Source organism: Zootermopsis nevadensis, unplaced genomic scaffold (genome assembly GCF_977971745.1).
Source record: "Zootermopsis nevadensis isolate Lab colony 2312 unplaced genomic scaffold, Znev_1.0 Znev_ptg000003l, whole genome shotgun sequence".
Taxonomy (NCBI): Eukaryota; Metazoa; Arthropoda; class Insecta; order Blattodea; family Termopsidae; genus Zootermopsis; species Zootermopsis nevadensis.
Genome location: NW_028259135.1, coordinates 5,551,031 through 5,578,393, shown reverse-complemented (window position 1 = coordinate 5,578,393; position 27,363 = coordinate 5,551,031). Strand labels below are relative to the sequence as shown.

Here is a 27,363-nt window from a genome sequence, read left to right as displayed (position 1 = left end):
GGTCATGTTAATATCAGGTTAAGTTTACATTAGGTAAGGTTTGCGCACTACCGATCCTCTGTCCCACAAGATACGTTCTCACCCACCGCGCCCCATCCATGGCCCGAGTTGCGGGACCCCTTCGATACGCCTTCACTTCGCGCTGTTTACATCCTGCATGATTAAAGTGAGACTTCATAGTTACTCAGTGCATTCGTCTTTGAAATACGATCCACATTTACAGGTCAGAAGACAGTGCATATTTGCTCAATAGAGTTTCGTCATGATTTATTATGTACCAACACATAAGCATCGCGTTTATGGTGGGTGAAATTCACAGTAAAGTGTTAAAGACACACACACAGAATTACGAGTTCATCCTACTTATGAATTCTTTTAGACAGCATTATCCTTATGATTCTAAGGGGCTACTTCATGAAAATTCTATAATTTCAGGTCAAGGAAACCCGCTTCTTGGCTCACAAGAATTTACTTACACTGGGAGCGTAGCAGAGGACAAGCTGTTCTACAGTAACCATTCCAACTACTCCATCGGAAGATCTAGGGTTCATATCTTAACTGAAGAAGGTATGTCACCTCTTTCTTATAATCGTTGGGGCGCGTGACGACACGCGTTCGAGATTAAAACTGTGGCGCGGTGGAGATTCGATGCAGGCTCGCATACACTGCGAAGCCGCTGAACACGAAGAGGCTAGACAGAGCACAAAATCTCTAGGAGAGGATTAAAGGTAATTAAGAATGATGAAGTATCGTTTGTGATACAGATACTTTATAAAGAATAAGATTTGAAAACTTCGTTTGCGGAATGTCAAGTGAAACTTACAATAATGAAACGCAGATGGTTTGATGTGGACATCCTCGTAAGTTACATTTAGTGTCTCACGTGAAAAATACCAAGAAATGACACAAAGGCTGCAATGATGGCATAAATAAAAAATATGTATCACATTTTTCTTGTCTGTAAATAGTTTTTTATTCGTTTCACATAAACTACTGATACACTTGACGTACTTAAGTTAGGTTATGTTCCTCTCCGCGCTAACGTCATGCTTTGTCTGAGAGAGTCTTTCGTTTACCGAAAAATCATTGAACGGAAGTCAAAGCCAGTTCAATTTAAATCTAAGAATCACGAGGTGCATTCGCCAGAGATAAAAATTGTTAACGTAAAATAATTAAACAGTACTCATGATTACCACCACCGTTAAGGACCCATTGACCAACACAAATCTAAACCATCTGAGTTCAGTTCATTGTTTAAGATACAATTCAAACTTCAGCTCCCATCTAACACTTTGTCTCCCAAGAGTCGTCTTCTCATCGCTTTTTAAGTCTACATATTTTGTACGAAATTCTTAGACCCCGCGCTGACGAGAGGTTTGGGCAGCAGCGGTTTTTCTGACGCATTCATGGAACGAAATCTTTCAGTAGGAAGCGAGCGCACTTTCGGTAGTGTTACCACTGTGGATTTTTTCTGCAGCAAAAAATGCTTCATTTTCGATGCGGAGCGGTGGCCGCACAGCGGCTGGCGGTGGCAATAGAACACGAAGAACCCTACCTGTGTGCGCGCACGAGCGCCGAAACAGTCGCACGGCTACTATATTTGCCTGACCATGATGTAATTGAATAGGAAAAAAGGCCGGCACTATACATTTCAGCCATATCGGAGTACAGTGACAAAACCTAAAGAGAATCTGTGGACAGAAGTCTGTGAAGCTCTACTGTCGAAATCTAGCCAACTTGACAAAAAGAAAGGTATCTGAATAATTTCTTTAGATACATACGCAGGTCTTCATATAACTTGTGAAATTGGGCTTTCAACAACCATTGACTTAAAAGTGGAGGGAACCAACATTTATTTCCACGCTTTGCTCTTGCTCTTAGCAAAAAGCGCACACAGTGACAGTCTCAACAAAATCCATACTTCGACGTATCAACCAGAGCACACGCTAAGTGTTTCTACTAAACCCAGCTCCCAACTCAAAAGAAAACGCCGACAATGCGTTTATTGTCAGAAAAACCGCTCGTGCGCACTAGCCCTTATCTCCTGCGTGCTACGTGTCGTGACTATCTCATTCGCCTTGATTTCATTGGTATTAATAGAATTAGTACCCTAATAATTACGAAGCTCGTCCCTAAAAAGTGTATTGTTCGCCTCATGTCCAAATACACTAATCCTGAGTAAAAGTTCGGCTACTTAATAGACTGAAATGAGTATTCAATTTGAAATTGAAACGAATTTGCCACATAAAGGGGAAGATGATCAGTAAAATGAGAAGAGAATAACACGCGGTGTGATTCTATATCGACAGCACATGGCCTGTTAACTGTCAGAAATTGACAGCACACTGCCATTTCGGCTTTCTGTATTCATTACTCATAAGCACAAAACGAAGAATAAATACATTTTTTTATATTCGTTATTGTGAAAAAATGAGTTGCATGGACGTTCATCAAACGAAATTTGACTTTCTGTCCACGGTCTGCAGATCCAGATGTCGGTGTTCCCAGCATCAAACACAACCAACGGCTTCGTGAGAGAAATCGCTCCGATATCTCTGTTCGGTCCCCGCGGACAGTTCGTCAAGACCATCCCCAGCAACGAAATACCACGGAGTAAACTCACCGGAGTCAAGGAGTCACCAAACTCCTTCAACCGGGACCTGAACCCGATCATCAAAGTCCTACAGCTGGCCGGCATCATCCCCATCACTAAGACGGCCAGAGGTAAGACTGCACTCCGTCTAATTGGCATGTGCAATTCCAGAGGAACGCACGAGGAGCCTGTGATGGAATAATTCCATTCTCTTTGCCAGTCATCAGTTAACCAATACGCGACACACACATCGGCTGATATCTCTCAGCACATTCGGGAAATAGCTCAAATAATCAGGCAGTGTGGTTCATCCAGGGGTCTTGGACCACTGGTCGCTATCACGCGCATTTGAGTATCCCCACTCCAGATTCTGCATTAAGTACGCCTCGATGCGTGCCCTGTACGATATGGGCTCCCTTCCCTATGACGTGAAAACGTCTTTAAAATCGATGCCGGGTGTGGGGAGGCAGTCGCGCCCAAATGAGCGACAGTTTCTGTCGAAGTAATTTAAAACTTCAATAACTCGACTAAAAATAGACACAGCTCCGCCATCTTAGTCTCGTTTTAAAGAGGAAGGATGAAAGTTTGTGCCAGTACCGCTCCGACATTCGTGGCGGCCGGATGTCGCGAACTGTGTACGCGCAAAGTGAACCCACGATTTTCAACTTTCCGGATTCGACACATGTCCATAAACGGAATCATATCTCAGAGACTAATTATCCGATCAGAGTGAACCAAGTGTTCTTTTGAAGAGGAGTGTATATGTTACAACTCATCATGGGCTCCAAGAGTGTATCTCAAAAACTCAAAAAGATACGAGGCTGTGAATTTGAAAACGTTTGAAAATTTCCCGATTTTCTTAAAATGTCGCGATATACGAGGGCAAAGTAAAACCATAATTACAAAACTCGGGCACGAATGCGTAGAGCACAAAATTCCAAAGAGAATGACACAGAAAACGCCGGGCCCGGACCCAAAACCAACGCGCAGTTCTGCCGCGAATATAGGCAACGTAAGCGCGCTCTTACGTGCATACGTACATTCAGAAATTCTTTAAACTTGAACTAGTGAATGATTTGGACAAACCAACCTCGCAAGGGAAAACTTGTATAGATTTGACATTTTCAAGAGGTATTCAAATAATTTCAAAGCCATTTGTATCCTACTTCTCATATCACTACCCTGTATTCAATAAATGTAAGTTGCAAATGAATTAAGCGATTCAAAACAAAAATTTTGTTTAATTTCAATATACTATACACGATTGACGTTTTCACGAAAATAACTGCGGCAGTGTCCGACACTGCCTATCAATTATTTTTTTTACGTGACCGAGGGGTCAGATCGGAGTTCCGGTGGGTAATGAAGGTGTGCGTCAGGAATGCGATGTGCCCTGTCAGAATCAGGACGGAGAGTTAACTCAGTCTATCAGGTGAGATACTTTACTGGCGCACGACGAAACACCACAGAATGTCGCCTCTCGTAAAGGGTGTACAACTTTACACGTATGTGTACATAAATAATTACCCTATTTAAATACAGGCATATTAAAACAAAACATAAAACATGTTGAACAAAACGTCGATGAAGAAATAGTCAGTTTCTGTTTGCATATCACGAATTCTAAGTATAAGTGGCGAATACAACATTTCCAAAAAATGTTAGCGGAAGACCGATCGGGGGGCACTGCTCTACGCCACTCTGTTATTAATTTTCTTTCTGCTGCGCAGGAATGTGGGTGTACAGCCCGTTCTCGCCCCTGATGATCTACTCCGTGTGTCTCTACTTCACGATGCTCGTCATCCTGTGGTTCACGACCGGAGTAAAGCTCCAAGAACTGATGGCCACGCACCGCCATTTCAACGCCATGTTCTTCGTGTTCATGGCTGTATCCTACTTCCTCATCATTTTGGCAATTCCATTCGTTAACTGGCCAGAAGCCAACAGTATCGCTCACTACTTGTCCAACTGGACTCGCTTTCAGGTAAGTTCAGTTCAGTTCAGATGTCCTTCACTTCCAGCATTTTTTTTTTTTTTTGTAATTCCACAGCAAAGTTACTTTTGATGAGGGAACAGTATTCCGATGGACCTTGGTCCCTACAAACACATTTCGTTCCCAGGACGTCGAAGTTTTGTGACAATCCGTCTGTAAGTAAGGGCTTAACAAACGAACATGCTTCAGGATAGGATAAAATGGTGGGTTAATTTTGAAAACGATAAGTAGACATTCAGGTACCATAAAATACGGTGAAATGTTTTACGAGCTAATCAACAGGCAGATACTAGAGGATTCTGTAAAAATACGTCGTGAGAAATTAATGATAAAACTGCAAATATGCACCACGAACTTGATGTAGAACAGGGTTCAAACTGAACGAGTGTACCCACGGACAAAAATTAAGACTCATGTCACCGTCATTAGTAGTCGTGGTCAGGCTGACATTTTGCGAAGACAAAATCAGTACGTCGTAAGGGCAAATACGACCTCCGAACCCACACATTCAACTTAGTACATCAGAGTCCCTATTAATCTGACCTTTGCTTATCTTACATTCCTTTTAATCCGATGGGCCGCGCCGGAACGCTCCATTTTATCAACCGGAAGACTGGGCATGTAACTGTGGCTTCCCGTGCAAAGGTAAATTTTCGCTGACGGACATTCTGTAAAGCTGCTTTCACTTAAACTTTGTTTACTTTCTGTCATATTCCATTGGATGCATTTTCTACATTTGATCGTGTTTTTGTTAATTTCAGTGCTTGGCTGAAATTAGCCTTATTTGATTGTTACTAAGTACGTAAATAAACGTATAATTGAATTCGATTGAACTGCTTTGTAGTTATTATTATTATTATTATTATCACCATCATAATTACGCCTCTGTTGTTTCAGGAGAAGTACTGCAAGATGACGGGTCGCCCCCTGAACCTGGGACTGAGGCGCAAAGTGTGTATCCTCATGTGTGTCCTGCCCGTCCTCATATTCAGCTTCGAAGTGATCTACCAGCTGACAAACGGAGACGAGGTGTGGGTGGACTGGTGGGTGGCTGTCAAGGAATGGTACCTCGATGTTGTGCGTTTCTACGTCGTAACCTTCTGGCACCTGACGTGCGGGGCGCTGTCGTCTGCAGCAAGGAATCTCTGGAGAAACTTCCGGAAGGTGAGGTGAAGCAAACTTCTGACGTGTCGGTGATCTGTGCGCTGTGAAACTTCCGAATCATTCAAGTTGCCCGATTATCATTGTTTTTCTGCAGGAACTCGCGGAATCCTCGAGGCACTCCCTGCAGGTTATCGACACTCACAGGGTGCTGTGGGTAGAACTGAGTCGTCTGGTTCGACAAACTGGGTTCGCTATGACGTACACATACGGTTTCTACATTCTCTACATGTTCCTGAGCCTCACATTCTTCGTCTATCATACTATGAGTAATCTGGCGCGCCAACTGCGGGCAGATCAGGTACTAATGGCGATAGAATGTTGTGTCATGGAGTACACACTGTACCTCATCTGCAACGCAGCCAACAACGCTTCGCGAGATGTGAGTCTCTCAACCGCACTGTTACAGTGCGTCATCTGCGGATGTTCTTGAAAGGCGTTATTCCTGTTTTGCGTAAACACTTGGCCTCGATGCTCATTTACTGCACATTCAATTCCTCTTCTATTGATTTCCTTAGCCTAGCGTCGTTTCCGCTTTACACGGGTCCGTGTAAAAACGAAATACAACAGGAATTTTTGAAATGAGACCTGTGCTTTATCCTGTGTGTCAACCTTTCTGTGATGAGAAATATTTCTAAGAAAGCATGTAACATTCTATACCACGAAAATGTACGGGTTGTATTCAGAATCTAAAAAACAGAATTCGCCTAAAACACGTCTGCATCATCAGATTTTATTTAAATTCGATCATTATTTTGGGAGACAAAACTCGAGGACGGATTTGATTTATCCGTTGTGAGAATTTGATTCTTGTAGCCCAAATCTTGAAATTAAAGCATGAAATAAATTACTGTAGGATTTAAGAGACCACTCGTAAGAGGGCTTGAAAGTTTGGATTGGATTCAGCTGGATCAGAGCAGAGAAAAGTGGCGAGCTCTCGTAAACACGGTAATAAATCTTGTGGTTCCATAATGGGCAGGGAATTTCTTGACTAGCTGAGCGTACTACTTAAGAAAGTGTCTGCTCCATTCAGTTACTTACGCTAAGTAGGAATTTGTGAATAAGAATAACACAGTAGAACTGGATCCACCGATTATGGCCGCTGACCTTGTAGGGAGTGCCCAGTATGCGGACCACTCAATGAAGGAAGGAAGGAGTTTCCGTCGGTCAGTACAGTCTGTGTCAGTGCAGCGGTGTATAAGCCTGATAATTGTCGTCTTGTGACTGTGCTGTGTTAACAACATGCCACCTGTTCGTTGCAATCTCCTTTCTGGTCATTGATAACGCCTCGTATCACAGACGAACCACCGACGTCTTAATCAAAAGAGGACGAAATGAAAGCCTGGTTATTCGAAATAAACATCCCATTTTGTGACGTGTTGAAAGCTCAACTGTAAGATTTAATCAAATTAAATAAGTCAAGGCACAAATATTACGTGATTAATCAGATTTTGGCAGACAAAGAACGGACTGTGCTGAGACTTCCCGATTTAAATCCCACTGAAAATATTTGGGCAGACGTAAAACAATGGGTTGCAAGCAAGAACACAACATTTAAAATTAAGGACGTCGAGCATCTGTGTCGCCAGAGATTCGAAGAAATTGGGCAAGAGGAATGAAAAACCAGAACAGATTTATTATGAGCAAGAAGGCATAATCGAAGACGCTATTGAACGTACGATAATTGAAGATAATGGAGTGGACGGCAGCAGCGGTTGTGATGAATCGAGTGGTAAATCAGAAAGCGAGGGTCTGTGAGGAGTGGAAGAATTGGAAGAGGGCCGAAGAGTTGTGAAGAAGATAAAATTATCTAATTCTCTCTGCAGTGTTCATTGTCTAGTGATATGGAATGTAGTGACATCGACTTTCCTGTGTTGCATACCGTGGTGATATTTTATTAATAGTGTACTTTACGCGGCCTACTGCCTTCCCTTCCAGCAAACGTCTGGTAAGTGACTCGCTCCGAGGTTCCAATTCACAAATTTCAGCAGCCAAAAACGCTGGAACGCAGTATAACATAAATTAACTCATGCCATAATGGTCAGTTGACGGACACCAAATTAATGCAGGTAGCCTCGTTTGGCTGAATTGGCAAAGAGAAGGATAAACAGCTCAATGGTAATGTCAAACGGTCTCACCAACTTACTGATATCAAAGTCCATATAATTCTTATTATTCCCAATTTCCCTCCTAATTTCACCCCCCCCCCTCCCCACCGCCAAGCGTCTGTAACACGGACGCACGTCCACGTGTAGACTGGGATTCGAACCCGCAATCCCAGAGTTCCAAGGTCACTGTGAACTGACGATGTTGTTTTGTTACCAAACCTCACAAATGGTGCGATGGGGCTAACATGGCTCACTGTCCACAGGTTGGTGACGAAATACGAGATGGTCTACTGGAGGCACGATGGTCGTCAAATGAGAAATCCGTTCAAAAGGAGGTAGGGAAGTTCCTAAAAAATATTTATTAAACGTAACTGTAAGTGCAATAAACAAAATGGCGAGTGAGGGACGCTTGATCACCCATGAATTGAAATTTTCGGCTTTGAATCAAAAAGAAGATAGCTGACCAGAAATACATACGTAAATTTACAGCATTCAGAATGCTTAGAATCACTTTTAAATCGTCTGCATTTACCAACCGAACGGACAGAGTGCACGCCTTATCTGAAAACTGAATGCCACCATCTTTAGGATACAAGTCTCCACAGTCATCATGCCACTTCTATATTTGGCTGTCTTCCTTAAGTAAAGTTAATTTCGAGAAATCCTTGACGAAAAGACGGACTTCCGGCTATCCGTCGTTGGCAGGCTTGTCGAGATATGGAACGTTTTTGCTACACGCCCCCACCCCCCTTTCCTCCCACACTTGAATCGGTTGTTGTTTGTAAAATCTCGGGTGGCACGCAGAACCTGTTCTGCTCTGCGCGTTGTTTCCCGACAGCATTTCTCTTTGCAGTTCGACAAGTTCCTGAAGACTCTGGACATCTTTCCCCCCACGGTCAGTTTGGGCGACTTCACCATCATCAACAGAGCTCTCTTCATGTCCGTAAGTACCCGCATGGCCGAAAATCACATCCTACAATTCCAATACTTCACGTTTATATCTGGAGTTTCAAAACATTTACGAAAACCATTCTCGAGAACACTTCACATTTGTGGAAAATCACTTTCCAATTCTCCGTCTAATTTCAGTCTTAGTAAGGCCGAAACACTTACGCACTCTGTGGATTCTAGGTGTCTAGCATCGTCACGGGGGAATTTATTTGCCTGGAAAATATACGAGACTTTCCCCACATCCAATATGTCTCCGTCCAGTAGGCATCTAAACTAATCTAAATTTCCTCAACAGAGAGGAGGTGATCTGAAGATGGCTGTATTCTAGGTTTTTGTGCCGTGTAGTCTGGTAGCTTACCGACGTTTCGGAGGTGCTTTCTGTCTGCATTATCAGGGTTATGATCAGCAGCCGAGAATACAGTCATCTTCGTGGTCGCTGCTGCGAGAACCTCAGATCTCAGACAGACGGAACGTATTTTGTGTTGCAGCTTGCAACTATGATGACTACTTACCTCATTGTCCTGCTGCAGTTCAACATGTCGAGCTCCGACAGTCAGGGATACAACATTACTCTGCAGATCTAACGCCACAATTTGCACCAAACATACCGATAACCACTACACTCTAGTCCAATAGCACACACCCGACTATTCTAGTTCGTTCTCCTGACCGCGTGGAGCATGCTGGCGTGCTCAAGGCGGCTGTTGCTCTCACTGTTTACGCGAACCGGACCATAGAGAAGGCGGTGCAAAATAGAAAGACTTTGAGAAGAATTTCCCAGTTCAGAGGAAAATTTTCCGCTCGAGTACGTAACCACTGGTCGCATTTTAAGAAGATAATTTTGTTCACGCATTGCAATTTTGCTGGGTAAGCCATGGATATTTCTTCCCGAAATTTTTTTCAAGTTCATGTAATGTATAGAGATTTCCTTTGTATATATTTTTCTTAAAGTGTGTACGAAAATCTGCCGAGGACGTCATTAACTTATTTCCGTCTGCTTCAAGAACGCCCTGCTGGACAAGCACATCGTCTCCCGTGCCCCCGCCCCTCGACTGCTTGGTTGCATTGAGCTCTCCTACTCCTTAATCAAAGACTTTTTTTATTTTCAGTCTCAGCCCTTTAATCACTGTCCTCCTTCCAGATTCACATCAGCAGCCAACATTTTCTTCAGTGACTTTTATGTATTTCAAACATTTGTTTCCCTTGGTCATATTCTGTAATAACTGATTTCTCCATAACCTCATTGTTGTTTTCTTTTATTATTTGGCTCTCTTGCCGTTGATGCAACATGCCAATATTAAAGAACTGAATTGAATTATCCTATAAAAGACCATTTAGAATAACATACAAAAAATATAAATAAATAAATAAATTATAAAACCATGTTACTTGCACAATATTTTATTTACTTCACATTAGGTACATTAATAAATATTCTGAATACAACAAAGAGAACAAAACCTTGTACAGTTACATAAGCTACACATCACGTCATGTCATCTCATGTCATGTTTCAGTGCACCAACAGCTGGTCTTAGTTAAAATAACACAGGAGGATCAAGTGCGTACAATCTGACAATACTGTAGTGTTCCACCAGAGGGATTAGTAACGCATGAACACAATAGATTTAAATTTAAGAAATATAAAGCACACAGAACTTCTTACATTTCAACATACAGTATACAAGCATTTTTTTTTTTAAAACGTTTCATGTATTTTGATTTTGTGACCTCAGTTTGCACAAAACGTGGCTTTTGTAATGGCATCTCCATTATAAACATAACACGACGCACGATAACGCGTTCACCTCGTTTAGACAAACCGTAGCGAAGTAGCACATCCTTAGCATTGAAGGATAAGAAAGCTTCACTGCGTCTGTAGGTACAGCCATCAATCATGACTGGATGGTCTATGAGGTGCAACGAATGATTAACCGAACTACATAAAAAAAACTACGTGAGGGGTGGGAGAGAGACTGCCAGAAACATGAGGTGAAGGGCAGGTCATGAGCGACATGCCACGGCAGGAATTCACAGGTTTGTGGCTGATTTTCCTTTAAATGCGCGTGTTTTACATGACAATTACTTTCTCTTAAGTTTTAAGGTGTTCTGATACTGTGCATGGCGGACCCAAGTCCGCTCACCATCGAGGAATAGCTTGTGAAGTGCATGGGTTCACAAGGGAGGGTGGGGTCAAAGGTATGAAGAAATAAGAGCAAAATTTGCCTAGAGTTTTAATAATACAACTCCAACTGAGGCGAATCTAGGAGAAAAAAGTTCCTAGCCAGTTCCGTGTTAGCTGCAAAATGTAGTGGACGACCGAAGAAATATGCAAATTTCAGTGCTCATCTGGAGTATGCGGTTCTTCAATCACCCAGAAAATTAACAGAGGACTCATTTGCAGAATTCCTGATCCCAAAACACTCCATACAACATCTGAAGAGGAAGAAAGGCTACCATAACTTTTCGCCAACATTTATCGACAAATGAAGTGATGACAACGTGGACGTGCGGCAACAGACACACGCAACCTTATTGGATACCTTCCGACCCATAGCATCCCATTGTAACGTTACATTCGGTGATAAACGTGTGGTATATCTCAGTGCCGGGTCCTAAAAATGTTCATATCTGGGCTAAACAAAATCCACATCTTTGATGGAGCATAGCTACGAACATCATATTATGATGTGAGCTGCACGCACTATTTCCTGAACCACCAATTTCCACCATGGTTTGGGTGACATGGACCGCTTATCCATCTGGCCTCCCAGAAGTCCCTAAATGACTGTGAGTGACACCTGGTTATGGTCTATTACGAATGAACGAGCTTTGCACAATTCACGTGCACTATGATGTTGACTTAGAAGGTGAGATTCGCTGTATCTTCAACACCATTACACCAGAAGTTCTCTAACAGGCCTCCTGGCACAACTGGTGATGAATTCAATTACATGTTGCTAGTGGTGGTGACCACACTAATCAGTTGGACAGCTGAGAGCTGCGTCCCGAGTGGTTTGACATACGTTGATTCCGTAACATGCGCCGGTATCATGTTCCACTGTAATTAAAATGTTTTCACGCTAAACCCGAATTCCGGTGTCACATCTGCCACACCATCCGATCGCAACTTTCAGCCATCCTGCACTTTCTGATAAATAATTTGTTTCTTACATGCAATGTTTACATAACTCAGTAGTCCCTCGACTAACACTGGAATAGGAACTTTAGAAAATACAACCTCAAAATTAACCACAGAATAATAAAGAAATAACTAGCAACACTGTATTATTGTATTACGACTGAACACATAATTATATGCACTACAAACTAGAGTTGTCACTGTTTTAATTTCTAAATAATTATGCAACCTATCAGTGATCTTTTTGCTGAACTCAACCACAGGCAATATTTATCACATGTAAATACTGGGTTAACGTCATAAGCTACGAGTTTTTATCACACTATCACAATTTTATGTTCCTACATATTCATGGCAGGCAAAGACAGTTTAAGCACATTAAATATATGATCCCACATGCAAAGCACAACTTCCTGTTACACAAGGACTCAATTTATGTTAAGCCAGTTCACAAACTTAACAAAACTCAATTTAACAAATGGCAATGTACTTATTTTTCTTCAAACATAAATTCCCTCCCACTGTCAATACCAGTTAACAAGACACAGACATAATTAACATATATATTGCAAGATAACTCACAGCAGCTTATAGTAGACATAGCTGACTATTAATATCCACCTCTGCTATACCATAACAAATATCTTTCAGTGCCAGTAAAATTAATGCTATAGGCAGACTGGTCTATCAAGTGTACACGTACGTTACTGCTTCACTTTGAAGCAACAGCCATGCGTGTATCTTCAGTCGTGCTCGCATTTACAGGCGGATGGAGATGAGCATCTACCACCAAGTCAGGAATTGGGTCGCGCCAGTATACGAAGTTTGAGAAGTCCTCTGAGGTGTCCTCTGGGGGAGGTGGGAACATCTGGTCCACAATGTAACTCATGTTGGAATACCTGCAACAAAGAAAAATCATGTGTGTGCTATGCCATACAGCAATACCACATTATGGCCAGGAGCCACAGTAAAAAAAATATCTGAACTATCGAAATGACATTTTCACCATTCAACAGCCCGTAGTTTCTAGTTCCATTCTTCAACAGTAAGATAAACTCATTATGCCATCATAGCGACATCTAAAGTCGGTTACAGCAGTTTCATACTTATGCTTTGACTTGTATTTGATTCAGATTCTGATAAATTTGCAACTACGAAAGACCAAACTACTGAAGAGCCTTTCAGTATTTATCTCCTGGTGTCAGCAATGAGGACGATAAAGAAAATTCCTCCTCTTCAATAGGAGGCTCGGAGAGGAATAAATGTGGAACCACACGGCGCATCAGACAATGATCAAAACCTCGATGCAAAATTTAAAATTGCATGCATGCCAGACAATTTTCTGACAAGAGATAAGTACATTTGCACTTTTCAGAGACACACTTCTGAGCCTAGATGAAAGGGAAGCTGCATCATAATATCTGAGTTGTGTGAATCTAAAAGTGGGTATGTTTGTAACTTGGAAGTGTATACTGATGCACAAGCAATAGAACCAGATCATAGCAGCTCTTTCGGCACGGTGGACAGACTCTGGAGACCAATAAAGATATCAGAGATATAGTTTATATGGATCGATGGTTCACTAGTCCCAAGCTTGTTGACATCCCTGGACTCTGAACGTAAAGGTTGTTGGGATACTAATGGGGGGAAAAGAGAAATGCTGAAGAAAACATTTTCACAAATGTTGATAAACAAAGAAAAGCTTTCAGTGGAGGAATAAAATAAATTTTAAAAAACTCAAGGTCAAATGAAAGATAGGGAGGATTTTAGGTTTTACAGAATTATTCAGGCCTGGTCAGCAATGTAAGGATAGAAATCAAAGAGCAGCAAGAGAAAAGTTCATCCAAAGATCATCACACATACAGAGTTCTAGCAAATGGTTCAAAACAAATAGCAATGTAACAAGTGCACAGACAAAGCAAAGCATCACACTGTAAAATTCACCAAGAAATTTACTAGTGTACTATCCTGAGTATGGCACAGGTTTGTGTCCTTTAAAACCATCCACCACACAGTATCTTGTAATTCAAACTACATACTGCACTGGTATGTAAGTGTTAATGCAAGGCGTGACAAGATTTTAGTACTTCATTTAAAAAGAATTAGGTTCTTAAAAATGTAAAATAATACACAGAAACAGAATTCTCCCTGTATCTCATCATCTTATTAGAAGAATATCTGACCATCCACAGCTTGTGGCTAACTATTTCTTAATCGATAACAAAGAACATCTTGAAATATTTTACCTTTCAGAAAAATAACTCGGACTAATCGATGTCACAGAAAAGCTTAACCAAAGTGTCTGACATGCATCTAGGTTTCTGTCACACTGTACACTGGCTTCAATTTATCTATTCGATATATCTGTATTACCAGACATCTTACATCAGAATAAGCCAATAGTACGCCAGTACTTATTGCATCTGATGCAGTAAATGCTAAAAATCCACTGCTACCGGCAGTTGTTAATGCACTCGCATCTTGCCAGCTATCGGTGAACGGCAAAGAGAGGTAGGTGTTGTGCACGCATCAACATACATTCCAAACACATTAGCTCTTCCATTACCACTGTACTTCTAGTTACGTGACACCAAGATCCAAAGTTAAGGGATTCTCAACCTTTTCCAGACTGCAACTCTCTACCATCAACCAACACTGCACATAAGGCCTTTCAGTCCACAACCACCCACACCAGTCGATGTTTACAAAATGGCTGCTACAAATCTTTTCCTCACCATCCTGAATCGAGTGTAGCCTGGGATCTTGGAAATGCAACTCACAAGCCATGGCAATTTTAACAGTGTAAACTGCAAATCCCCAACTGCAATAAAAACTACTATTCTGTATGAAGAATAAGCACATATTGGTAAAAACCTGAATTGATGATGTGAATCCTATTATTTACTGCTGCTTTTAATAACTACATCGTCCCTTCATAACACTAGTTACTGCTAGGTTAGGTTAGATCAATTACATTAGGTTTCATTAATAATTACTTCTTCATGACAAAGATGTTTTAAAGTATTGATAAATAAATGAGTAACAGAAGGCTGCGTTTTTGTTTTTTCTGTTTCACTTCATTCTTTATTTTGTAGTTTTTGCTAACCTAACCTAGTAGTTACTGAAGACAGCATTAATAATGGGAGTCAAACCGTCACAGAAATTCATGTTTCCACCAAACACTGCAGTTTTCTTAATTCTCCTTAGAAAACATTAGTTTTGTTAATTGCAGTTAGTGAATTTTAGTGTTTACTAGTGAAAACTGGCAGTGATTAATTTCAGGTTTTTATCACAACATAAAAAGGAAAATGCTGATACGATTCTGACAAGAGAACAAAGAGGAAATAGATATACAAAGCTGAATATCCGTAAAGTTCAAGTCCTTGTTACCATAATGACAAAAATGATTATTACATAAATTCACGACTCTTTTCCAAGAAATGACACAGACCACACAAGGAATCACTCACGCACAGGGAAGAAAGCAAGACGTTATTTCCACTTCCCAAGCAGCACAGAATTATTTACAAGTATAGGAAGGTTAAAAAGCCATCATGCACAGAGATAATACCCTGTGCTTACCAGCCATGATGGTGCCGTAAAACTTTTTAAAACACCCTTCAGTTGCTAGTTTTACAGACTTGTGAAGTACGTGTCTAAATGAATGTCGTCAGTGGTGGGAACAAATCGTTCACAATATAACTTTGTCCAGAATAACTGAAAAAACAAAACATTAAGCAAAGTACCTTAAGTAACTGCACACAACGAAATCAGAAGAAGAAAAACAGAAGAAAGAAGAAATGTTACAGTACCCTTCTAATACTCCCCATAACATGAACAAGATACAGCACTATGAAACTACTCTTCCTTCTCTGCATGTTCTTAAAGTACGGTGGTATAATCTGGTAAAAGAAGCCTACCCTGATATATTTTGATTATTGAGCTAAACATATTCATAAAATCTGAGAAGACTGCGAACATCATATCTCACATTAGACAATCTCAATCAATCAGCCACAGCATTCCCAATACATCTGGGTTCACATCCTGGAGAGCCATCCAACGAAAATCCTTTTTACAGTGGACAAGGTGCCTGGTAGGATAATTTTCCACCAGTAGCAACAGCCCTAGTTTGAAAAAGTCAAGGCCTTCTGCCACTACAAAATTCCTGTCAGCATAACACACACCTCTTATATAGTTTTAAGACTCTGTTTACCATTTCCAGCAATGTGTTTCATGCGAAACCTAACAAGGGACAATGTTTTGCACAGGATACCACCCTTAGCTTTCTGGTTGGTTGGTCGGCATGGTTCTTTTATGAGTATTTCATATTATGCTCAGCTAGTTAAGATATTTCCCACCATTTACCTTTTATAAAACATACATATTTATCACTGTGTTCACAGCAGCCCACCGCCAGTCCGTATCTTGAGCCAGATGAATCCAATCCACACCCCCAAATGTTATTTTGCTAAGATACTTTTTAATATTACCCACCCATCTATGCCTAGGAGTCAAAGTGGTGCTTGCACCCTTCAAGCTTTCAAAGCAAGATTTTTCTACATATTTTTTTTTTTCCCCATACACAATTTGTGCCCTGTCCATCTCACCCTCCTTGATTTAATCACCCTAATAATACCTGGTGCAGAGTACATACTATGGAGCTCCTCATTATGTAAGTCTCATAATTCAACAAGTGGACCAAAGACACTAAAGTATTAGCAAAAACACCAGGTTATACGGACCAATTAATTTAAGAGGCGATAGAAGTAGGACTACATCCGAATAAAATCAGGACAGAAGGAGTGTTCAAAATTAGTTACACATGGCACTCTGCCATAAAAATATTACAAACCAATAACACAGACAGTGCTAATAATACAAGACGTGATAGGTTCTGAGATGGCTGAGGATACAATGGCAGGAAAATACAGAAGATTGTGCTCCAGGTAAAGTGGCATGGCATTATACACAAAGTGAGTGGCGTGAACACAAAAACTGTCTCCACCCTCTGGTCATGTAACGTGACAGTAAGCAGACTCTGCTGAAAATTGTGCGCGTGTGTACACATACATATCAACAAATTTAATCATTCCTCACACTTACTCTGTTGATGGAGAGACAGCTGGTCTCCAAAATGTTTGAATTTGACTCACTACTGACAGCTGATTGCCCCCCCCCCCCCCCCCCAAATAACATTCATGCACTGTTTAAAGTTTTAAATCAACCATTATTTGCTTTCTCTTTCTCATATTTCTTTCTTTCAGAGCTGAAAGTTCTACCAGCGTCACATCATTCATTGTCCATACTATGTGCATTCATACGATTGGCTTCTGCAACCACCGCAAATCCGTCTCCCTACTTTTGTCCGATAATTTTGAATACCCTTTGCCAAACCACTCCTTTAACTCACAACAAACTCACTCACTCCTGCTGAAATGCTGATATTTTCTCTGATATCTTCCAAAACCTACTGATATCCGCATTATCATACGTGTTTTCCAAATCTGTAAACCTGCTTGAGAGTTTCACCTGATACTGTTCTTCAAACTTTGCATCGCTCAGCTTCTTGAGGTCAAACATCTGCACACAAAATTTCTCTGCTACTCATTTGCTTACCAACAGCTTCTGCCTACATTTTACAACCACCAATCAGGGATTTGTGGTCTGTAACAAAGTCAGTACCTCTGAAAGACCATACATGAAGCATACCTGACTGTCATCTTCTATCAAAACATAATCAATTGATTGTGTGTCTATCCATGAGGACAAGTTTAAATGTATTTATGGATTTTGCAATGAAAACATTTTACTCTTTGCAATTAGACAATGTATTACTCTAAACTCATTATTAATACCAGTTTCATGTAAAATCTCTTTTCCAACTGCTAGTTTGAAAATATTTTCCATCCACACCTTTACATTAAGAGCTCGTAACAAAATGTTCATCCACTATACCTATATAAACCACCTACTTTGTAACACTTCCACTTTAGCCCTGATTATGGAGGCAGTAATTTCCTCACAACGTTAGCACACGGCCAAAATACTACATGGTGCAACAACCCAGAAGATCACCTATATTCAATTGATTGATTCTGGTTACTACAAGTGATCAGGAGATATAAATGATGTCAACAGCTGGAACCTACTGCAACCCAACATAGAACATACGCCATGACCAAGTTCCTGGTATTTTCAAAATTCACAAAGATTTCTATTTATCAAGTGTGAGGTATGCGTAAGGCATGCAGAAAAGACCCATGCCAGAAATGGCAAGTCTTGAATTTGAGATCCTCAACAAAACAGTCCAGCAGAAACCACCAGCTCTTCTTGCGAAATGTAAAAATACCCACATGATTTTGAACAAAAAGCAGCAGAATAAGTTCAGATCCTAATGAAAGAGAGGAAAGTGGTACTTTAAAATCAAAATACACATAGAATATGGTATAACACAACATGATAAAAGAATGCATACTTACGAGGACTGGAATGTCTGTGTTAGTTCATGCTTCAGCTCGCCACGATGATTTATGGTGAAGATACGAAAGATTGGAATGCCAACTGCCCGATATGCCCACACATCCTGCACAAAGCAAGCAACAATATACTGACAAATCCAGCGCAAAAGTAAATAATGCTATCTTCCCGCATTTTCTGTATGCCAACACAGCCTGCACAGAAATAACAAAACGGTATGGCCAAACACTGTGCGCACAAATAATGCTATCATCGTACAACTTCCTCACAAAACAACTATTCTTTTGACTGAACACAGCCACCAAAACTCTCATGCAAAACATTTCAAGGTATTACAAGTAACAGGATTTAAGAATCAAAAGTTTTTGTTTCCAGAATGTAATAAGCTTTTTTTCTTTTGGACCTAGCTGCTTCATGCAGGGTTTACAACTTTATAGCAAACACTGTGACATTCACGTTTATAACCTCGGTGCGGTGACCAGTTATTCTGATTTTAATCTGTTGTAATTTTCCCTTCAGAACAATCACGGGACAGTATCTTAGAATAAGACACATCCTTCCTTCACTATTCATAATTATCATGTCACTTGATGGATCGTTATGTTAAATAAACCAACAAATATTATGAAGATGGCACTTCCAACAGTCTCTGCAGCACTGGAATCAAAACCAGTCTATATACGAGGGGCAGTCAAAAAGTTCCCAGAATTGTGGTATAGCACTGTAATGGTAGGACATATGGCAACGCTTACCTAATCACCTTCAAGGTAGGACCCTTGCGCACGCACACACTTGCTCCATCGATCCTGCCATTGTTGGAAGCACCAGCGGAAGGCTTCGTTTGGAATCTTCCAGAGTTCGGCCGCCGCATTCGACACATCGCTGGTTGTGCAGCAATTCCTCGCCGAGAAGGGCATTCCCGTCATCACCCAACCACCATACTCTCCGGATCTCGCTCCGAGTGACTTCTGGCTGTTCCCTACTCTGAAAATGGGCGTTTCGCAACCATGGAGGACATCAAATCGAATGTGATGGCTAAACTCCGGATGATTCCAAACGAAGCCTTCCGCCGGTGCTTCCAACAATGGCAGGATCGATGGAGCAAGTGTGTGTGTGTGTGCGCAAGGGTCCTACTTTGAAGGTGATTAGGTAAGCGTTGCCATATGTCCTACCATTACAGTGCTATAACACAATTCTGGGAACTTTTTGACTGCCCTACGTAATTGTCTGAAACGTGTCACTATCACATGATACAATAACGCCTCACCTCTAAGGCAGCAAACAAAAGCATGTAGAATGTTATATAACAGGTGTGTTCTATACCACAATAACTAACTGAAACAAAAAATGATGAGACAGAAGAAAAGCAGACAGTGAACTCACATTAACTTTGTTCCCATAGCCAGCATAGAAGGGCTTGCTGTTGACTGGAAAGAGAGCCTGGATGTCCCTCAAGCAAGAGATCTTGAATTCTTCGGGTTTCTTTTCGATTACTTCCCTGCTCACAACAAACAAAATTTCAATTACATAAACAAACTGCAGTTCGTGACAAACTGCATAACCTATAGAAGGAAAAGAAAGCACATTTAAAATGAGAAATCTCTATGAAATCTGCTGTTCAAAATGATCTCAATAAAACTAAGAAGCTCTGGGAAGAGCTCGTTCAGATGCTTGTCTACATGGAGGGGCTAGCACAAATTACAAATTAATAATTTTCAATTTAGTGTTCCATTTCTGTACACAATTTTCACTAACACAGTTTTGACTGTTAAAATGCATCATGCACAACTACCAGCCCCCCCATATGCATATGCACACAACAGAGAGAGATCTCATAAGCAAGGAAAGCAAGGCAATAACAGTTAACAAACAAATTATTAAAATAATAAACTCAAACTGGGAATGTAAGCAATCCGCTCACCTATGGAATGCACTAATAAGACTGGTGGGGTTCAGAAGTAACGGACCATCAGGCAAAGACAGATCACCCTGCTTGATTGACCTCAGGTACTCCCGTGTAACACGAGCTTGGCCTGAAACAAATGAAAAGATACTCTGTGATAAGCACTGTGCTCTGAGGATTACACTCAAATACTACAAAAAGAAATTAAACAGAAATAAGATAATATCGTGCACAGGTTGTCCTGAGGAAAATAATTCAGAAGTTAATTTTACAATAATGTTGTAAAGGCAGAAACTCTTCATTGAATACAAAGTGAAATGACTCAAATTTAACAAAGTTTTTAATTTGAGAGTTCTATACTTAAAGGTGCAACCTGTCCCTTCAGGGTGGTTTCTGTTAGTCCTAACACAGCTTGAATACTGGAGGACCATTCTTTATCAGCTGTCCAGTGAAAATGCAAATATCCTCCATGCACAAGCTACAGATGCACTGTGCCATACATTCATTCGTGGGACACTGCTTTTATTTGTAAGTTTTAGTTACAATGAGATTCCACTGTCACTTTCAATGCCAACACCCCCACAATTAAGACAGTTATACCGGCTGCAGATAGCAGCTTCGGTTATGTACAACAAAGACGCGTGTTACTGAGCACACTCCGAAGACAGCTGACAAGTAATTCCAAGTGTTGAGTCTCTCAGTAAACTACACAGTCTCAAGCAGAATGAAATGAAAGTATTCATATGACAACGTTTAAACAGCATAAGCTTACCTATTGCCCGAGCAGAGAGGTAAAGAAGTCTGTAACCGTTGTTCTTGATTTTTGTAAAGAGCTGGGCCACCCCACTCTGAGCCCAGTCCTTGCCCACTATTGGCAAGATATGACCCAAAACATCAGACCTACATAAATGGCATTAAGCTTACTTAGAATGCTTTTCTCGAAAGCTCTTATACAACAAACTAGACTCAAGAGTAATTATGACACAGTATATGCCAAGTGCATTTTTAATATTTTATCATGTTATGTGTATGAAAGAATCTTGGGTTACAAGATGCGTCAGGTGGCCGAATGGTGAATAAACCATATCTTCTGCCAACGCTTCGAGAACAATCTCTGCTCTCGAAACGTTTGCAGAAGACAAGGTTTATTCACCATTCGGCCATCTGATGCAGCTTGTAACCTGAGAGTCTTTCGTCAACTTCAGTCGCCGCGAAAGCTTCACTTTATACATGTTATGTATACTTAATTAAATACAAGGAAAATATGATGCAAGAATTTGATGTACAGTCCACGACTGTAATCTTGAGATTGTGGGGTGAGGAGGTGGGGTGAAGGAGGAAGGACAAAAGATAGCGTCTGCCTTTAACGCTACAGACTTACTGCATTCCTTGCAAGTCTCAAGATTACAGTCGTGGACTGTATGGATGTAATATCTCTACTCTTGATTAACTCCATCAACAACAACAAAATCGTGGATGGCTATCATCTGGGTTGTTGCAATGTGCAGTCTGGTAGAAATTTACAAACGTTTTAGAGGTCTTTGCTGCATCTGTGATCAGGGTGATCAGTGATGATGGAGGCAGCAAGGACCTCTGAAACGTTGGTAAATTTCTACCAGACTACATGGCGTCACAACCCAGAAGACTGACCACCATGAAAACCTCAAATCCTACTTAATAAACTTGCAGCTGCATTAAATGAATGTTAAGACAAAAATGAAAGTGCACACCCAGAAACTCAATTCACGTCTTTCCAATTGCCTTATGACAATTATTACTGATTTAAAAACTTGTGGTAAAACTTACTTGGTAATGGTGCCATCAATGTCAGAGATGACAATCTTATCATCAAAGCGCCACTTGTATATATGACACTTGCATCTTGTAGTGCCTTGATATGCCGTTGTTACACTAAACACCACTTCATTGGCACCTTCGTTCAAGTTCAGGCTTGCCTGTTACATGAAAAACTTTTATAGTAACTCTTTCTGTCTTCGTGATACCTTTTTAACTCTTCCTGTGCTATTAATCATGTACCTCATCAACACCACAGTGACCTGTGACAAACTGATTCGGTATCCACTTCATAATTATGTTGCACATCGCTCATTGTCCGAGGTACATTTAATATTTAGCTGTACTGATGTGATCATGTGACTGGTAATAATTACACTAACAGACATCATTTCTTATTCGTTAGAGATAAGTGGCAGTGGCTGAGACTGAACCTGACACTCTTTGAACAATCGATTTGCAAGGTAAGCATCAGAACAACCAATCACACGAGTATGGGCATACAACCAGCAATTAAAACATCAAAAGATCAAAAACAAGACTGGAAAAGTAAAAACTTTGAATAAAATGACATGCAAAAGAAGTTCTTCGTGTCTGTACACCACTATTGCATTAATGTGATCCTGGGCCATTGTTCCCTTCTATAATTAATTCAAATATAGCAAGGCAACACAAAGCATTATGCAGATCTATGATCACAGCAGTTCTTTACACACAGCCAATATTTTATGCAAATTTTATTGTATTAAAATTTAATAAGAAATTTAGGTACAATAATTATATAAAATGTACTAATTACTAATTTAAACGGTGTGTGACTCAGCTCTGGGCACTTCATTCAGACTGCCAACACAATATGTTCCAGTGCTGCACAGCTTATTTCAACTGCATTCAGAGTTAGTTCCCCATCAAGACTAGTAAGTGCATGGCACTGCATTGTAATCTGTGCTCGCTGCTTATGTCATCTTATTTCTGTCATTGGCTGGTTAAAATTGCATGCAAAACACCAACTGGCCTCCCACAAATGTGTCACTAACCCTTATAACTGACAGCAAGTCAGTGACCTGCGTGTTTGAATTCCAGCCAATACGCAAAAACTTATTTTCGGCATGGAAGTTTCAGAGTTACGCCGAAAGTTGGCAAATTTAATTTGGTTCATAACAGTCTAATATAAACTCCACTGTACACAGAAACCAAATAATTATGATGATCATTCTTAAATGAGGCTCATCAAGTAAAAAGATTGGTATGGCACAAATTATAAATCACATAAGATTTATCTGAATTTTTTACAAAGTGGTGTGTAAATAAATAAAATTAAAATAATTTTGGTTTCTACTGCTGTACAATACAAAAGGCTTGTTTCAGTGTTATTGATCACATTTGGATACTTACAATTTGATCAGACGAAAGCCGCAGTGTTTTACGATATTTCTCTGTGTGGTCATAGTAACTGCGTCTCTGTATAGGCAGCTTCACGCTCTGTAATTTGGACCGGCCACTGTCTGACTCATCTGATGAGTTGGATCCACTGTACCCTTCTTCCTTCACCCTGTAAGTACAACAACCAACATGAATTCAGCCACACTGTATTGCACGCAATATTATTTATGGCGCTGTGCATGAAGTAAACATACACAGCAGACGTCATACCTTTCTATTTCTTTTCACAATTACTGAATGCATTTCAATTAAATTTAAAGTATCAGGGGGGCCAAAGTTATCAGTCATTTTTGCTTTTGATCACATTTGTCAAGAAGTTCAAATCAAACTTAAGTGTCACAAAAATGGTTTGTAATATAAAAAGAGATGGTCAACAATCCTTTTACTCCTGCAGTCAAACGACCCCGCATTACTGTACACACTTCAACATCTGACTCCACTTCACTCCACTCCTCTCCTTTCACTGCAACATGACTTTACTCTCTGAGCAAACAAAACACATTCTCGTTGGTGTGTACAGTGCTGCCAACTAATGTGACGAATTTAAAATTGTATAATTTCCAGCTGTTGAAAGTTTCATTTCTTGATTTTGACACGTGCAGGAACTATTTCATTGTAAAAAAGTGGTTTGTAAATATAATACTGGTTATGAGATAGGCATGCTGGTATTTTTTATGATTTTTACTTATACACAACTGACCCTAACAATGAGTTCAGATTTTTACCTTCAGATTACGTTATTTTAGGAAAGCAGTCAAAGCATCTTGATTGTTTGTTTGTTTGTTTGTTTGTTTGTTTGTTTGTTTGTTTGTTTGTCATCAGTCTTTCAACTGGTTTGATGTGGTCCTCCATTTTCACCTATCTTGCGCCAATCTCTGCATTTCCACATATTTTTTGCAGCCCACATCCTCAAAAATCTGCGTCACATATTCCAATCTTTGTCTCCCCCTACAATTCTTCCCAAATTAACCAATTCTGGGTGCCTCAGAATGTGTCCCACCATCCTATCTCTTCTTTTCGTTAGATTGTTCCCTAGACTTCTTCCTTGGCCTATCCAGTCTAAGACCAGCTCAAAGCATCTATGAACATGATGAATGGTCAATGAAATATAAGGAAAAATAGTTTCTGATATTTTTCAAAGTGAATCTGTAGTGCGATTAACTTTGACACATTAAATACGTATCAACACCAGACAAACCTCGTGGCCAATGAAAATGTAGCACAGCAATAAAATGCACTTATGTTCTCCACTGCACTACGCTGTATTACTTACTTACATTAAAAGCAAATGAAAAGCAGTTACTCACTCCTTCTGCCTATCCAAGTGTACAGGATCATCATGGAGCTTGTTCTCATCAGCGACTCCTGTTTCATCCATCTTGGTAAACAAATCAGCACCATCTGGAATATCGACTGACACTTCTTCACTTTGTTTTATGTGACCTTCATCTGTCATCTCTCCTTCTAACCTAGACACGCTCTGCTGCTCGCCCTCTGATGTCACCACCTGACGGACAAGTCAAAAAAAGTCACAACAAAGTCTCTGGTAAGCAAAATCAATGTGGTCACATCCATATTTATTGGTGTGTGTGTGTGTAATGAGTAAAATCCTGATGAATATCTTTGAAACTAATTACCATAGATAATACTGTGAAGACAAATCTTCCTCAGATTGGGATTATATTTTTCCTATAATATTTAATGACAGGCCTAAATGTCAGATGGTCTGGACCAAGATAAACTTTGTGACAACTGATAAGGAACTGCTAAGGTTTCTAGAATTTCCAGCAGTAACAATGCAGGCACTCTGCTAGTGTTGATATGTCAGTCTACATATGTTTTCCACCAAAGTCAACAGGCTTTTTTTTCTAGAAATTTAAATGTATTTTAATCAGTTTCCTTCCTTTGAATACATAGCAGAATCCCATATTGTGAATAAAAATAAATGACTTCATTTTAATCTTACACCCTTATAAATAAACACATAATTACCTCCTTGACATCAGACACTTTCTCAGTCTCTGGAGATGAAACATCACTGGTACAGAGGTTAGACGAGATCTTCTTAGGTTCGGAAGGGCGGCGCCAGTAGAACCACGATGAGTAACCTCTGGTTCCTCTGCTTGCTTCCTGCTGGTTTGCAGGTTTCTTTTGATTCTTCCCCTCTACGGGCATATATTCTGCCACTAAGCTGTCTACCACATCCTGGAACACGCATAAAAACCACAAATCCTCAGGTACAGCTCCAAATACATTCTTTGCTACTTTATACTCATTACTGCAGTCAGAAATCTACTATTGCAAAGCCATCACAGCGAGCAACTCACGCCTGTCCATATTCATGTTTATTTTTATTTTATTCTTGGTTTATTTAACCCTTCAATGATGCCCAGCGTACACAGCACGCTGGCAAATCTACCACACGTCACCATTCACATACACAGCACGTCCAGTGCATTGCAAGTTGTGGCTCATATTGATGGAGAATCAAAAGGAAAATTGGCTTTCACTCTGTGTATGCGTTGTGACACTTCATTTTTCCGTTACATTTATAATAAATTATAAGTCTCTGAAACTTCCTCTGCCTCACCAGTTGGTGCATCTCATTGTGGTCACAGCCTGTCTTTACCGCGAGTAATCCCTGTGAGCTTAATACACTAAATCAATGTGAATCAAAACTGAGATCAAGTGTGTGTTTTCTACATGCTGATCAAAAAAATCAACTTTTCTGAGCATTGGAGGCAACGTTTCAGTGTCCAGACAATGCTGCCTTTGTTTAGGTATTTGTAAATACAGAAACTTGAACACAGTTCTTACAGCGTTATCTTGACCCATGATTTTGACTCACACAGGTACGCTGAAAAACGTCCACTCACATACAAAATAGTAACAATTCTGAATAGTACTTCTGCTGTGCAGTTGCCCTTTTATATAGTTAGCAAGTAGAAGTCACAGCATCTACCTGCAGGAAGCAATCAGTTCTTCTGTGTGATGATGAAGTGGAAGAATGTTTACTTAGCAGGAAACATGAAGAAACTTCATGAGATTCTGAGACTGACAGTGACAATGAACTGGATGACCGTGCCCTTCTTGATATTACGGTGGATGGTGACAGTGATGAAGAAAATATTACTCAAGACTGTGTATGGGAGGACATTAAAAATTACATGCGACAAAGGTAAAATTTTGCCAGTAGTGCTGGACCTCAAGGTGCTGAAAACAGGTGACAGAAACTGCAGACATTTCCCAATTGCATCTGACCAAACAACTCATAGATAAAACTGTTAAAGACAGAAAAAGAAGAATTAAGCAGTTGCTACATAGGCATAAGTTATCAAGCAGGTCAGCTGCCAGGGCATGGGAACCTGTGAATTTTATATTCTCTTTATGGTAATGGTCATTACTCAAAAAACTACTTTTAGATCATACTTTATCACAAAAGGGCAAATTCCACGCCAAGATTTGGAGACATTGCAACACACGACTAACAAACTAATTTTGCTATCAATGAAACCATCAGCAAATTTCAAGGACCAAGGAAGCCTTCCAAAAGTTCCAGATTTCAGGAAATGTATTTATTAAATCAAGATATTTTGACTGATGAATCACTGATGATTATCAAAGGCTGTCTTTCAGACAGTTTGACCCTGTAAAAGGTTTCAAAATTTTCAATTAAAACGTATGAGTTATGTTATGCTACTGCTAGGTTCCTGTACACACAAGACTCAACTCCCCTTGATCGCAGCTAACACTAATAAAACAACAGGCATTATACTAAAATTTGTAAATTAAAAA

General features: G+C 40.2%; 2 protein-coding genes across 6 annotated transcripts in view; one reads left to right on the top strand and one right to left on the bottom strand.

The window, feature by feature from the left end:
- Positions 1–223: 223 nt before the first annotated feature.
- Positions 224–10,448, top strand: LOC110832670 (gustatory and odorant receptor 24). Of its 2 annotated transcripts, XM_022069892.2 has the most exons (8): positions 233–567; positions 2,487–2,724; positions 4,324–4,577; positions 5,484–5,750; positions 5,845–6,129; positions 8,119–8,190; positions 8,709–8,798; positions 9,295–10,448. In XM_022069892.2, the coding sequence occupies exons 2-8, from the start codon at positions 2,493–2,495 to the stop codon at positions 9,388–9,390; spliced, it is 1,296 nt and encodes a 431-aa protein (XP_021925584.1). In that variant the 5' UTR covers positions 233–567; positions 2,487–2,492; the 3' UTR covers positions 9,391–10,448. The 2 variants fall into 2 exon arrangements, with proteins under 2 accessions (XP_087196879.1, XP_021925584.1); XM_087340753.1 differs by lacking the exon at positions 8,709–8,798 and having other exon boundaries at positions 224–567.
- Positions 10,192–27,363, bottom strand: part of Lpin (phosphatidate phosphatase LPIN) — a 46,403-nt gene continuing 29,231 nt past the window's right edge. For 3 of the 4 annotated variants that reach the window (XM_022069866.2, XM_022069855.2, XM_022069874.2), the window contains 9 exons: positions 25,561–25,773; positions 24,876–25,075; positions 23,521–23,677; positions 22,138–22,286; positions 21,104–21,231; positions 20,350–20,461; positions 19,812–19,926; positions 18,431–18,534; positions 10,192–12,847 (listed from right to left, as the gene is read on the bottom strand). In XM_022069866.2, coding sequence (XP_021925558.1) covers positions 12,661–12,847; positions 18,431–18,534; positions 19,812–19,926; positions 20,350–20,461; positions 21,104–21,231; positions 22,138–22,286; positions 23,521–23,677; positions 24,876–25,075; positions 25,561–25,773 — 1,365 coding nt within the window. In that variant the 3' untranslated portion in view covers positions 10,192–12,660. Of the gene's footprint in view, positions 12,848–15,530; positions 15,666–18,430; positions 18,535–19,811; positions 19,927–20,349; positions 20,462–21,103; positions 21,232–22,137; positions 22,287–23,520; positions 23,678–24,875; positions 25,076–25,560; positions 25,774–27,363 lie in introns of all 4 variants that reach the window. The other variant, XR_002544005.2, reaches the window with a different exon arrangement.

Excerpts from the sequence above, each read along its gene's own strand:
- LOC110832670 (XM_022069892.2), top strand. The coding sequence starts at position 2,493 with ATGTCGGTGTTCCCAGCATCAAACACAACCAACGGCTTCGTGAGAGAA. Across the intron at positions 6,130-8,118 it reads CCAACAACGCTTCGCGAGAT|GTTGGTGACGAAATACGAGA; the intron begins GTGAGTCTCTCA and ends CACTGTCCACAG. Across the intron at positions 8,191-8,708 it reads AGAAATCCGTTCAAAAGGAG|TTCGACAAGTTCCTGAAGAC; the intron begins GTAGGGAAGTTC and ends TTCTCTTTGCAG.